The following is a 14079-nucleotide window of genomic DNA, read 5'->3' as shown; positions in this document are numbered from 1 at the left end:
CTCCCAGTGGCTCTGAGTTCCCGTTTTGTACGAGAATCGGTTGTTTTGTGTGCCGGTGTGCTGCTTTGGGCCGATGGCCAGACCAAATTCAACGCTGGATTGTGTGGTGGCAGGGAGGTGGTAGCAAGGGGTGGGGCTGAATGAGAATAATTTAAATGTTCATATGTTTATTTATTTGCTCTGGCAAACGAATTGGATCTATACGGTGGTGTTTGGTGTTGGGAGTAATGAAGGAAAACAGAACGCAAAGGAAAGAGCAGGAAGGAGATGGGGAGAAAAACAGAGAAAAAGAGAGATAGAGGGTGTGAGAGGGAAGGCTTGTACGAGAGTACGGGATACGGCTATTCGAGAACGTAAATTAGAATTCGGCGATAATTATATCCCATTCGCTGACGCTTCGTTACCACCGTCGAATTGGAAAATCGTGGTTTGCTCGCTGTGCAAGTGAGCATGAACGTAGCAGGTACACAGAGAAAAAAAGGGAAATAAAAAAAAAACACATACCCACAGCACCGAGTCCTGCGCTCGTACGGTTGGAATCTAAATCATTCCCACTCTCGGCACAGGATGCCTCACTAATCGCGTTCTGGCAGCGACCGCACCCGATGCAATACGATCGGTGTCTCTCAATCAGGCAGAATTTGCAGTAAATCACGAGCGCATCATCAATAAACATTTTTCCCTTGTTGTCCAATCCAATAGGCATCCGGGGGCCGGGTGGGGTGGTAAAGCGAAACACGATGTTCGCGGCACGAGAAAAATGTGTGCGCGCACTCGCGGACATTTCGCGGTGGTAGGGCGCATCGCAATTAGCGTGACGGGACGGGACGACACACCGGGGACACCAAACCGAACCGATTCGATGCAAACGTGTGTACGTGGAGCGATTCATTTACATAAATTATCGTACCAAGGTGACACGTACGTGCCGGCGACACCGCCTGCCGGTGTACGTGGAAGGCTGTTGTATAAATTTAAACCTTGTCAAACGATTCCGTTCGAAACGCGAGAATGCGATTAGATAAGAGGCCTGTTTTTCTCAAATAGGATCGTAATTAAAACTCTTAAGCAAAACGGTACCGTTCTTCAACTAACGCCACACGCGGTTCGGAACGGTTGGTCGAATTTTCTTCCCATGGCCCTTTGTATTAAGCTGCTTTCAATTTGCTGCTAAATAATTAATATTTCATCGCGTAATGGAAACATTTTTATGCCCCAAGATTTCCCATCCATCGAACGAGTTGCTGGAAGTATTAACTTTTGTACCATAGAGCATCACCGAGGGCCCTTGGCCGGGGCCACGAACCGTTAAGTGGTACGGGCTGCCTCACCGGGGGGAGCCTTCTGCGACCGGTGAAGATGGACCGGTTTGCCCGGTGAGCTTGCGGGCGTGCAGGGATCAGGCCTGAGCCATAAAACTTGCCTCCACTCAATCATCCACCCAGGCCGAAATGGAAAATCCATGTTTTCCGTGCCCAGCCAGAAACGGACCCTTTTTGGCGGACACGCTTTTGGTGAGAGCGCGCGCGCCCACCGGCTGAGAAGGGGGCAGGTAAGGTGAGCGTATTAATTAATGGCTAATTAATATGATCTGCAGCAAAAATAGCGCAAATAATTCATTTTTGGTTGGTGTTCGCTTTGTTGTTGTGGGGCTGTTGTTGTTGTTGTTGTTGTGGTCCAACCAAAGCGATTCTTATAATTTGGCTGGGTTTTTTTTTGCCGGGTTTTGTTGGTGAATTCCGCTTAAGCCGTGTCTTTATTGATTTTGTGAACGTGTTGACTGGGTTAGTTGTAAAATATTCATGAATAATACTTTGGGTATTAAAACGGAAATAGAATAATGTTTGCTTTCTACTAAAGTTGTACAAAACGTCTTTCATTTAATTTATATTTTTAACGCAATCGAAACTAGCAACAATCAGCTTCGGTGCCGTGACCAGGATACGGATATGACAGACCGCGCCGTTCGCCATCGTACAATAATGTAAAATGCTATCTTTGGCACAATTAAAAAGTTGATACCATTTCCTTTAGCTGCCAAACACATCGATCGTGCCAAAAAAGTTGACACACTACTGTGACGTAAAGTGATCCAATATGTCAGCTTGTCAATTGAGCGTCGTCCTGCTGCTGGCTCTAACCTCCACTCAAATAACAACTCAAATATCGATCGATTGCCTCCGTTTTTTGCTCTCTCTCTCTCGCTTTCTGAATTCCGCACCTCACTGCCGCATCTTTAACAGCAAAAAAAGGGCGACACACAAACACACACACACATACACTTTTCCCAAACATTTCTCATGGGGTAACGATCGAGCGGATATATTGTGTCGAAATAATTCGAGTAGAAACTCGCGTCTGCCTTGCGTTCTGGGCGGTTCGGTGTTTTGTCCTTGTCCATATCATTCGTTCATTTTCTCTTGCTGGCAGGGTGAGCTTTCTCTGCGTGTTGCGGGGCGTCGTTGCTAGGCGCCGCAGCGGAAGAATCACCAGCCCGAATATGCACGCCAGTGCAAAATGGCGGACGCGCATTGTTTTGGCAGCGGTCCCAGAGCGGTCTCGGCTCTCCGGCTGCGGTTACTTGGGAGTGCAGTGCTGCCGCGCGATCTGACGGACCGATGATGTGCACATGCCCGAAAGTGCATACCCCAACGGTGGGCAGGTTTGTGCACGCGGGAGGCAGGTTGCGCCGGCGACGAGCATTGAAGGGTGGTGCAATTTATCGCCGGCTGAAATTTGTTTACCGTCTGACGGCTTCCGTTCCCCTTGTTTTTGGCCGTGCTTCACGCTTCCCTCCCAAAAGCCTCCGCGTCCTCTCGCCCGCTGTTTGTGCCTGTTTGTCATGTATCGGGCTCGGCCCGGTGCTTCATGTTGTGGTTGGACCGTGTTTGTCACACGATGCGATGAGTGTGTACCGTCCCGTACTCGTCCGATGCATTGTGTCCTTTTCCGACGCGTTGCCCGTTCCATTCATTGGTGCGGTGGCAACCGCCCAGAGGTGCGCGCGGACGCACACCAGGACGAAGATGCCGCTACGGACGATACTTTCGCTTCGCTAGGTTTTGCGGTTGCGAATTGTCCAAGGATATGGGACGGCTGCCAAGTTGCCGAAATCGACCACCGTTGGGCGCCCGAAAATAGACTAGACCGCGGCGATGATGACGGCGAGCGAGCTGAGCGAGCGCTGGGCATGAGTCAGCCGCACTACCTACTTGGCACATAACCGCCGGTACCCGGTCGGTTGACCCATTCCCGCCTGCTGGCTTATCCAATGATCATATTGAGGATTTGTGTCTGCGTTTTTTTGTGGTGGGTTTCGTTTGGTGTTTGTTGAGACGACAACGAAGATCAACGGACATTCCTGGGGAGGACAATCTTTTCGTACGATTCACGGTTGAGTCAGGCAAGGGTTACGAGGCGCGTTGAATAGCGAGGGCTATCACGGCTACCAGCAACACACATGCCCGGCCGATGTTGGTCAAGCGCCAAACAAATGGTGACGGGTTGATTATGGATTCACCATTGCGCGTGTGTGTGTGTGTGTGTGTATGTGTGTGTGTGTGTGTGTGTGTGTGTGTGTGTGTGTGTGTGTGTGTGTGTGTGTGTGTGTGAATAGTTTTAAGCACGGGATTAAAGAGAGACTGACTAAGAAGAAGTAACAAAAAAGAGTGGATGAACTGACGCTGCTTGTGTCATCATTTGACGGGCACGGCGGCGGTGTTGTTTCATTGCATGACGTTTCGGATCGCAAAACAAGCACAGTTGCAGGAAAGTAATCTACACTAACGAGGTGAATTTGTGACGAAACAATCAATCTTAGCATTGTTACTTTTTGGTTGAAACCGTGCTTTGTACGGCTCTATAAATAACGCAACCTAATTTTTGACTTGGATCATAAAACACGATCTCTGTAAGCATGGAGCTGTAAAGAGCCATTTATTTGCGGACCGTTTTGCGGTAACTCAGGCGCATTGTGTAGCTGTGTGAATATTGCGTTAGTTTCGATTGATACATTTTCGTTCGGAATGCCGGCACTAGCTACTTATAATTTTCTTGTACAATTTGTCCTGTGCAACCAAGATGGAAATGCCCATCAATACAGTGTTAATCATTTCCACCGTAATATCTCGATAATGTCATTTCCCATCGCTTCGTTCCGCTTATTTTTTAACTAATTTTTCTACATCTACCTTTACTTCTAGCGGTGAATCGCGTATCGTCGTCCTCGTAGCAGCAAAACAGCGTTATCCTGGTACACGTGAGAAGGACAAGCGATGGCTGCTGTAAACTCGGTAAGTGTTAATTGGATTTTATCCCTTCATTTTCGATTGCTTGTAAATGCTCCCTCCCCCCGTTTGCCGAGCTTGCACTTTACAACGAGTACATTTGTACACCTTGTGCAAAGGAAGGGACTGTAATAGCGAACGGTAGAATTTATTGTTCATGCTAAGCGAAACCGCCAGCTGAATTATGCGATTATGACGTGTTAATAGCAGCGTTCGCGCTCCCTCGATCGCCCAGTCGCGCAATTACAGGCCGAATAATCATTCTACATCAACCTAGTTTGCGTCTCCACCTTCTCCTCCTTCCTCTCCTCCCACTCGTTTCACGCTGCAATATAAAGAATGCAGAAAAGAAGCGAATACCACAGTGGTCGAAAGCAAATCGATAAAAATGTTACGAATCAATGATCAGCGATCAGCGATGCATGGAAATGGAACAAGCTGTAGGCAAGCGGGGTGCAGAACAGGACAGAACGATTCAAAGGCAAGCAGAGAAGGAATACAACAAAAAAAAAAAAACACACACGACCGGTTGGAAACAAAAACCTTCTACAACATCGTTGCGACCTATTTTTATTTCGGTTTTCAAACCTTAATGGGCAGCTATTTATTTACTCCCTTGGCTCCCATTTACCTTACCCGGCCGAGGCATCACGTGCCAGCGGGCGGATAGCGTAGCTCTCTCTCGCAATGCTATTCTCTTTTCGCTTCTTGGACACAGGGAATGCGGTGGGAAGGGGGGTTGAAAATAAAAACGCCAAGCGCCCAAATGCCTGTTACGTGACCGGAATTCGGAACGGCCGTTCGATCCGGTGTCGTCCGAACGGTTGGGCCCGAGTTTTTTCACATTTGGCCACCGCCACACCGTTACACCGTCGCGTCAGTCTTCGCGCCGAGAGAAGTTTTCTTTTCGCCCCGGTTTCCCCGGTAACCGCACAGAGCTCTAATGGCTTTTCTTTGGAACGGTGCGGTCGTCCCAGGCAGTGCAGGGCAGCGCTTTTGTTCACATGGTCTGCTGCCATCGCATGGGTAAGCCCGTACTGTGCGCGTTTGATTTTTTGACCAGTTTTATTTTCCATCCTCCTCGTCTGTTGTACCTTCCCAACTCTTCGTGCGATGCCCGTTGTTGCGCACCGAACACTAGTGAGCTGGAAAATTGAGTCATTTTGATTGAGCCCAAGCAGTGGGTCCCGGGACGACTGCCTCCGGGGAAGGATGGTTGTGTATTTCTTGTGTACGAGTTTTCGTTCGCACAAGTAGAGCGAAAAGTAAGGGGTCCCAATCGGGACGGTTCGGCAGGATTAATGAAATTGGCAGTGCAGTGGCAGTAGCTTATGGTTGTGATTTTCTAACCGTCTCCCACGCCGGTTCGGCCGAGAGTGAGCGAGAGATAATGGCCGCTAAACGATGCTGCGATGATTGATTGGACGCGACTGGAATCGCAATGTTCGGTGTGATTCGGTGCGATCGAATTCAATCAATTAGCGCGTAACTGACGAAAGACACTAACCGGCGGAAGCACTTTTAAATTTAATCAGAATAATAAGGGAGGTTATTCGAGAGGTTGAGGTTGAGGGGTTTAGATTTATTGCGGACGCTTAAAACAGATAAGAGGGAAGTTTGTTTGCTTCCAATTGATGATCATTGAGAGAGGGTTAAATCAGGTCTTGGTATGCAAAAAAACGTATTCAATAATTTAATTGGAGCATCATTTCATATTACTAATTAGAAACAATCACAAGCCAAAATAGATTTGTTGTAATAAAACCTTCACCATAATGAGGCGAAAATTCAAAATAAATACCTAACTTCATGAAAACGTTCCAAAATCCTGTTCCAAAAAGCTAAAAAATAATATTTCTACCAACAATGGAACAATGCCAACATAATCAGCTTTGTTTGAGTTTCCTTGCTTTACTAAAAATAACAAAAAAAATCCAAACAAAACGGTGAAATCTTTACACGCCTCCATTGAAACGCGGAAAACAAGCGCACATCTACGCTCACGCCGCATGCAAAACTTCCCGATCCAATCCCCGTAACCATTGCGCATACACACCCACCCACACACCCACACACCGCCATCCTTCATTTCGGTGATGCAATATCGTCCCTCAACCCACGCCCGCGAATGGATGTGCCAATGCGGTGCCCGTGCAATGTACCCCTACCGTTTGTTTGATTCATGATCTGTTCCATCGGTGGACGCTCGTGAGCATTTGGACCTCCGCCACTCCACCAACATCTTCCCCCCCGTTGCAGCACCACCGACAAGCATGTTCACAAGGCCATGTTTGTTTTGTGGCTCTCGTTTTGTGCGTTGTTTATTTTCGTCTTCTTCTCCTCCCGTGTGTAGATGTGTTGCCGGATGAAAACGTCTGCATGGAATTGTGGCCAGTGGGTGAAGCATTTTGTATGGTGGGGGATGGTGGGGTGGGCGTGTACGCATGATGGAAATACCGAACCGGTAGCACCGGTACCGGTTTGGCTGGATCGTTTGTTTACCTTTAACTCCATTTTCACTCACGCATCATGCGTTTGCAAAACACATTTTGTAAAGTGCGTAAGGTGCGTGGTCCGGGGGGGGGGGGGGGGCAATCCGGTGGTGGTGTTTCTTTTGTTTTACTTTACGGAAGGCGTAGCTGTTTCGGTGAAGTGGATGTATGTGTGTGTGTATGCGTTTTATGTTTTCCATTTTTCACATTTGCAGGGGGCCGTTTCGATTTCGTCCTGTTGTGTACGCTAGACGTATCGGTGGCGAAACATTAGAAAGTCAGTATTTTGTGGGAGAGCGTGTGCATGTGTGTAACGATTTATGTTGATTTAAGAGTAACAAAGCACAAAAAATATGTACCAAACGCAACAACAAATTGGATCGAATTCCATGACGTATGTGTTACCGAAGATATCATATTTAATGGAAACGTCTGTAGCGTTACGGAGAATGGTAGCTTATCGAACGATTCAAATTCGGTCGAATGTTTAAATGTTTGTGCTCTTGGTTGTGGATGGAAAGTTCACGCTGCTCAAGCAGCAAATAGCATCGTTCACTCCCACCGAGCAGCTCCCACTTGTAGCAGGGCAAAGTTGGAATTTAATCCTCTTCGTAAGCACACGCGGCATAGAATGATTATCCCTCTCATTTGCATTGCTGGAAATAAATTATAAACACATTTGCTGCCTGCTTGTTGACTGCTACTACTCGTGTACGACCTCGTTACCTACCGCTGGTTCACACACACACACACATATACATACCGCCCAGTAGGAATCAATTCCCCCGTCGCATAAGGCGCATGCTTAAAGATTCATTCGATTCACGGAGCTCGCGCTCGAATTGCTTATGAGACCATTAGCAAACGGGTTCGAAGAATTTGAATCAATTTTTGTGTGCCTGCTCCTCAACACCACGCACTGTCCAAGTATTTAAAGCGCAATGCAAAGAGCCTGACGGCAATGACGTAAAATACGGTCCAACGGCGTAACATTGACTTGCTGCTGACCGTGTGCATCCGGCGCAAAATCCGGCTCGCCAGAAAGGTTATTACATAGCAATGGAGTCTGGTGGAAAATGTGAAAGCATCATCTTTACCGCGCGCAGCATCTCCTTCCTTCCATCTCAACTGTGTGTGTGTGCGTGAAGGGAAATAAATAAGACGGTAATTAAATGATGATGTGTTTTTGTCCTCTCCAAACAACCATGTGTTTGTGAGTGTGTGTGTGTAAGAAAGCGTAAGAAATGCTATGCCCCCACGCTTAACATGTGGAACAGGTTGTTGTTGCTTAGCCGCTAATGAGCGACATTTGATGGGAAGCGCCGCAGCCCCGGTTTTTACGACGCGCCCCGCAACTTCTTCGCTTCCGTTTCGCACAGACCGGATGACGGTGGATGTGAGGCTGGTGGCTAATGGATCGTTTCGCTGGAGCGTGTCTGGGCCCGTGTGGCAGCTTTTCATTCATTCGGCCAAAACCCATCGACATCGACACTTCCACTCATCGGAAGCGGCCGTTCGCAAACAGCTCACACGCTTCCCGGCATTCCCGGGGCCCGCACCGAGAGTTATGGTTCATAAAAGCAGCGTTCGTGTGGCTGGTGGAAGTTCAATCTTAAGCCTGCTCCGGCCTTCGTGAGCCATTTCGGCACTAATGCGCTTTAGCTGGACGATGGGATGTGTGATGCGCTCGCGTAATTACGTCCCCGTTTGATCGCACGCGGTATTAAAGTCTTTGTGCGGTTCAAACTACCGCCCCGCCGTACCGGTGGGTGTGGGTGGTGATGGTGGCAAATAGGTACACCATCAACGGATTGCACGGACATTAATAGATAATGAATGTTTAGCAAATGATAGCCCGTTTGGTGGGGTTTTGTTGCGCAAATGTGGCCTGGAAGCGAATCGTACAACACAGAACGGTTAAATTGTTTGTTTTTGATAAAGATGTTTTGGTTTTTTTCGATACAGTTTTATTGGTATACGTCAGGTGATTAAAATAACACCAGACAGGCTAGTGTTGAACATATTTGAAGCCTTTCGAGTGTTGATGTTGAAAATGCTTCGAATTATTGATTCGAAGCATTTAGGAAACTTAATTCATCAATAATCGTACAATAAGCACACAAAAACAACTGGAAAACTTAGGAAAACTGTTGAAATACTGTACTGTTAAACTACTGTTTCAATATACAGTTGAAATATACTATTTCAAAACATTCAACGAAGGTTGCCAGAAGAACGGCAAACAACTAACATTTCGAGTTCACCTGTTCCTAAGGCGACTTGAAGTCGACAAACGGTGGAACGGTAATCGTAATTATTAACGATTAGAGTTTATGAATTCTGCACTTTGTACTTAACTCCGTTTTGTTTGAACTAGTGACGGGAGCTCCTGATTGGATTCGTGTATCCACTCCGACTCCGGCGTTTTTGATCCGGATCCAACTCAGGAATAAATAAGGTTTCGAATCCGGCTGCTCCGAACGAACACAGATTCCGTTGGCTCCGACAGAATCCGGATTACTGCGATCGAATCCAAATCCAAGCTCCTATTGAATCCGTTTTACTACCGTGCTTAATTCGTAGAGGAAAATAGTTACACTATAATACCAAGCTTCCAAACAACCCTAGCTCCTAGCTAACATTGCTGTCTTGAACAGTTATAATTGGTTGTTTCCAGATTTTATCCTAACATTTTTCAAGCAAATAGTTCAAACAATTTTGAGCAACGTACAATACATTGTTCAATAGTTCAAATTAACTAATTGAATCTAACTAATTTCTGGAGCAATAAGTCGTGATAAGAGCCCAAACAAAAATCGGAAAATATACACAGTATACAGTGGCACTGTATAGTGTAGACAAAGGAAATCAAATTAGGAAGTGTAGTTATAAGTTACTTGTTATGTATAATTTATTAAGGATATTGAATTTAATCCAAGAAATTAAAAAAAAAAGCTTAATATTATTCCAGTTCAACTAGCTCCTATCCCGCTAACTGCGGAGTTAATCCGGATTCGAATCCGAAAGCAGCTGGATTCGAATCAATCCAATCAATCAATTTTGCCCATCACTAGTTCGAACCTTTTCTCTTGAAAAGTGTCGATGTGTTACGGGTTCAATAATAAATTTGCTTCAGTGAACATTTTGTTCTGAACTTCCACCCAATGAAGCTGTGCCCACGTGTGCCACGATGTCCCAATGGAAATTTAATTAATTTTGCGTATGCAATGAAGCCAACATGGCAACCAACAGCGATTTGATGCATTTATTTCACTCGCAAATCTGCCCCCCGATAGGTTACGCTCCCGGTTGTGTGCACACTTCCAAAGGATTTGCTTCTAACAAAAATAACACCGAACGATGAATTCAAAGTTGCCCCACCAGGGGCCAAAGTTTGCGCAACGCATGGTGGAATACATTATTGAAAGAGCAAAACGGGCTCGGGGTTTTCATCAGAGTTTAAGGGACCCGCATGGTAAAAAACTCAGTGAATCAGACACACACACACACACACTCATACAAACCATAGCCAAACCACCCTGCATCGCTTGGTGACAATCCACGCTTCTAGGGCAGCGGATGCAGATCCACTCCCGCGCGATCCACCAGTGCACTCTGCGGAAGGTCGGGCCAGGTGTGCTGCAGGAGGGGCATCGCGGCCGTTAGAACTTCTGTGCGCTTTGCCTCGCTTGCTGTGAGTGTGTCGGTGTGCTGGGAGATGTTTCCCAGTGTTTGTGATCGTACTTTGAAAAAAAAAACGCATCCTGCCCTACACCTTTTCCATCCGCACGCCTCGCTGCACTGCCGAGGCGCAACTTATTCGCTCACGGTCGGCAGCATTAGGAGCACGTTGTGGGGGAAACTTTCAAGAAAGAAAGAAAAATATAGCACGCTCCCATCCTGCCACGGCCATAAACTAGACGACTCGTTAGGATGCCTTAAACACCCGGCCCCCGGACGGGGAAGCGAGCGCGCACGCGGGCAAAGAATAACGATTGGAAACTTTATTAATAACGAAAATCAGCATGTGGTCTGCGGTCGTTTCGATTCCCGTATCGGGATGTTGGCAACGCGGGAGAGGACACATCCGCCCGTCCTTGGGGCAGCCGCGGACGGGCGAAGATGTTGGAGGAGCGTTTCATTAAAGTTTAAAGTATGTGATGGCAAAGTTTTGGTTGGCAGCAAAGAATCTTGATTGGAGGCTGAAAGGAGGTTTTTTTTTGTTCGTTCCTTGTTTTTTTACCTCTCGGTCCTTAACGTTATTATCTTCTGGCCTTTCCTGCGAAAGCAATCGAACGAATCGGGTTGGGTTCGGGAGCTTCAAGTTTGGGATATGAATTATCTGAACGGCATATTGGTATTGGTGGCACACAGCCGCTCAGTTTGGAAGCACTGGGAAGTTATGGAATACTTTTTGGAGGTGGCTCTTTCGACAAGAAATGGTTCAAGCTTTTTTATTGCGCCCACAATGAGAAACAACCTTTAAGTAAATTTTTTGTTCGAGCAATAATGGCAACAGTCGTAACTTATGTTACGCCCCAAGGTCCCGATAGCAAAATGATCACGTTCCAACAAAGCGAAACTGATTTTATGGCTCTATTGATCCGTTCTCAACTGGAGTCTGCTCTTCATCGTTCACCTTGTCATGCGCATCTTCCGCTTTCGTTCGTGCGAGTCCACCGAACGATACGACACTGCCAAACTGATCAACCTTTGGCAAGATCGAAGCCCTCCGTTTAACCAGCTCCTCCACGGCACGTACGGGATCCCGGTCCGGCAGCGCTCGTCCATCGTACCTGTGCAGCCATAGCAGATGCACCAGTTTGTACAGCACACCACAGCCCACGGCCATATACCCAACATAGCGGAAAGCGAGCACCAGCCCAACGCGCGCTATTAAAAACCCACCCACAAACGCACCAACGCCCTTCCCGAGACAGAAGTGCACCATCCCGGCAATGCCGATCAGCGTAGCGACCAAGCTGTTCGGCGCCAGCACCGCACAGTACGTCGTGGCGACGACCCACATAAAGTAGCACGAGATGGCTTCGTTCAGCTCGATCGGGAAGCACCAGTACGGGTTGGTGATCCACGAGTAGCCGAGAATGCGCAGCGCGTGGGCAAAGAACGCCACCACGAGCAGGTTTACGTGGCCGACGCGCTGCGTAATACGCTCCAGCAGGTACATCATCGGTATGCTGGCCACCGTCCCGACCGTGTAGGTCAGGCCGAGCAGATAGTTGGGCGAACCCATCGCCTTCATGATCACGAACAGGTAGCTCTCGATGAAGCCCCAGAAGTTGCCGAGCAGAAACAGAAACGCTAGGAAAGCGAGCACGGGCGGCAGCCGCAGCAGACGGCGCGTGTCCTTCACCACGCTCTCGGACGGGATCTTGCGGCCGATCGGCATCAGCGACACCGAGACGAGCGAGCCGAGCAGCAGCAGATCGTAGGTGTAGAAGGCGGGCGTGTAGACGGTTTCGGTCGGGCCGGACCCGCTCGACCAGGCGTCAATCATGAGCCCGGTTAGGGGTGTGAAGATCGCCATGCCCACGCTCGAGTAGAGCTTCTCGCGGCCAAAGTCACCGCCGTGCTGCTCCACCATGTCGAGCGCGATCGGATCGGTAATGGTGAGCGTGGAGGCGAGCATCGATGCCGCCACGAACCGAACGGCAAGGTATGTCCAGAATGTTGCATCGTACTCGCTTGCCGGTGGGATCGGTTCCAGCAGCGACAGCGTGCCGGCTGACATCGCAGGCAGGGCACAGTCGGGAATGAGAAGATCGGCGCAGCTTATATCACTCGCACCGAGGTACGTCGGTAGGGAGGTACTGCTGTTGGAGCTACAAGATGAGTTGAGGTATCCTTGGAGTGGACAGTACGTTCCCTGAAAGCAACAAAAAGCAGTTAACTTCGAGCCGACCACTCACAACCCTTCGCCCTATTCACCTACGTGTAGAATCAGAGCAGCACCGTCGCCAGCAAGCGACACGTTCCAGCTGCGGTACGTCACGATGACGTTACGGGCCGGGATAAAGTGGATCAAGTGATGCGATACGGCATTAAGCACAATGCTCGTCAGCAGAACCGGTTTGTAGCGGCCAAAGCGATCGATCAAGTAGCCCGTCAGCGGTGGACTGAGGCAGGAGGTGAACAGCAGCGTCAAGTACACCGACGCGACCTCCTCCACCGTCAGCCCGATGCTTTGCATGTGGATCGTCAGGTACGGCGTGAGGGCGCTCGTTGCACCGAACAGAAGAAACAGTGTCACCTTCAGCTGCACCAGCTGCGGGTTGAACCACCGTCCGCTTGGCACAGCCTTTGGCTTCGTATCCATTGCTGCAGTTGAGCGACCGGGAGAGAGCGCGCTATCTTCACACTACCACGATCACTATCACAGTGAATAGGGGGAAGATCACAGCACTTTGGCACACTGGACGCACAGCAAGACGTCGAGATAAATGACGGTGAAGGTAATTGAAGGTAATTTGTACATCTGTCCACACGTGATAGCGCCCGCGGGGCTGGATGGTCGCTTATCGGGCCCCGCAAACGCTGGAAGCCGGGAGTGTAAACGAACGCTAGATGCTTTACCTTTTTTATGCGTTTATTGCGCTCATAATCGGTGAGAAATGATGGCCCTAAACGTGATGCTTGCAACCCGCGGGAAGTGTTTTAGGTTAATCCATCAACCTCGAATTAGCGTGATAAGTTGTGCAAGCAATGCTGCGTGATATGAATGTATTGCTCTCTATGTTCCCTTGCTTCACGGGAGCTGCCGCTTGGCAACTTTCTTTGTTTGCCGCCTTGGTTTGACATTGGCCCGAGGGAAAGAGCTTCGAGCAGGGTCGGGCAGGGCGAAACGTATCAAGCCGACAAACAAGCGGTCCTGAGAGTAGTCAATTTAATTTCACTCTTTGAAACATTGCTTCACGCTACGGTGCAAGTTGGAAAAGTCAAATTGGGCCAGGCTGGCTGTGGAGAAATCCATCAACCGACATCGCTCCGGTTCTTTCATTCTCTCTCGCTTACAAACACACTCACACATACATCTCTTCCTATCCGTTGCTATCTCTCTCTCTCTCTCTCTCACTTTAACGTTCTTTATCAATGTGGGGACGAAAAACTCATTTGAAAGTTCTATCATTGCAAACCATTTATCCGTTGGCGCTGTTTGGTAGGCTGTGCCTTTTGGCGACGCCACATCAGTCTTGGTGCGTCACTGCTACTCCAGCATACTGGAAGAATGGAGAGATCGAGTGGACGGCAACATACAAACAAAAACACATTTGTAAAGCAGG

General features: G+C 48.4%; 2 protein-coding genes across 5 annotated transcripts in view; one reads left to right on the top strand and one right to left on the bottom strand.

Annotated features, from left to right (window-relative positions):
• The window catches only part of LOC120948088 (serine-rich adhesin for platelets), a 161232-nt gene that overhangs the window by 38641 nt on the left and 108512 nt on the right, over positions 1–14079 (top strand). For all 4 annotated transcript variants that reach the window (XM_040364069.2, XM_049606346.1, XM_040364068.2 and 1 more), the window contains one exon: positions 4203–4292. In XM_040364069.2, the coding sequence (XP_040220003.2) occupies positions 4275–4292 (18 nt within the window). In that variant the 5' untranslated portion in view covers positions 4203–4274. The remainder of the gene's footprint in view (positions 1–4202; positions 4293–14079) is intronic.
• On the bottom strand, positions 9817–14042 carry LOC120948089 (major facilitator superfamily domain-containing protein 6-like). Its single transcript, XM_049606368.1, has 2 exons — positions 12747–14042; positions 9817–12689 (listed from the first exon to the last, which is right to left on the bottom strand). Exons 1-2 carry the CDS (start codon positions 13113–13115, stop codon positions 11367–11369), a joined length of 1692 nt encoding a protein of 563 aa, XP_049462325.1. The 5' UTR covers positions 13116–14042; the 3' UTR covers positions 9817–11366.

The sequence above is a fragment of the Anopheles coluzzii genome, chromosome 2 (assembly GCF_943734685.1).
Source record: "Anopheles coluzzii chromosome 2, AcolN3, whole genome shotgun sequence".
Lineage (NCBI taxonomy): Eukaryota > Metazoa > Arthropoda > Insecta > Diptera > Culicidae > Anopheles > Anopheles coluzzii.
The sequence above is the reverse complement of the archived record's forward strand: the minus strand, read 5'-3'. Positions and strand labels throughout refer to the sequence as shown.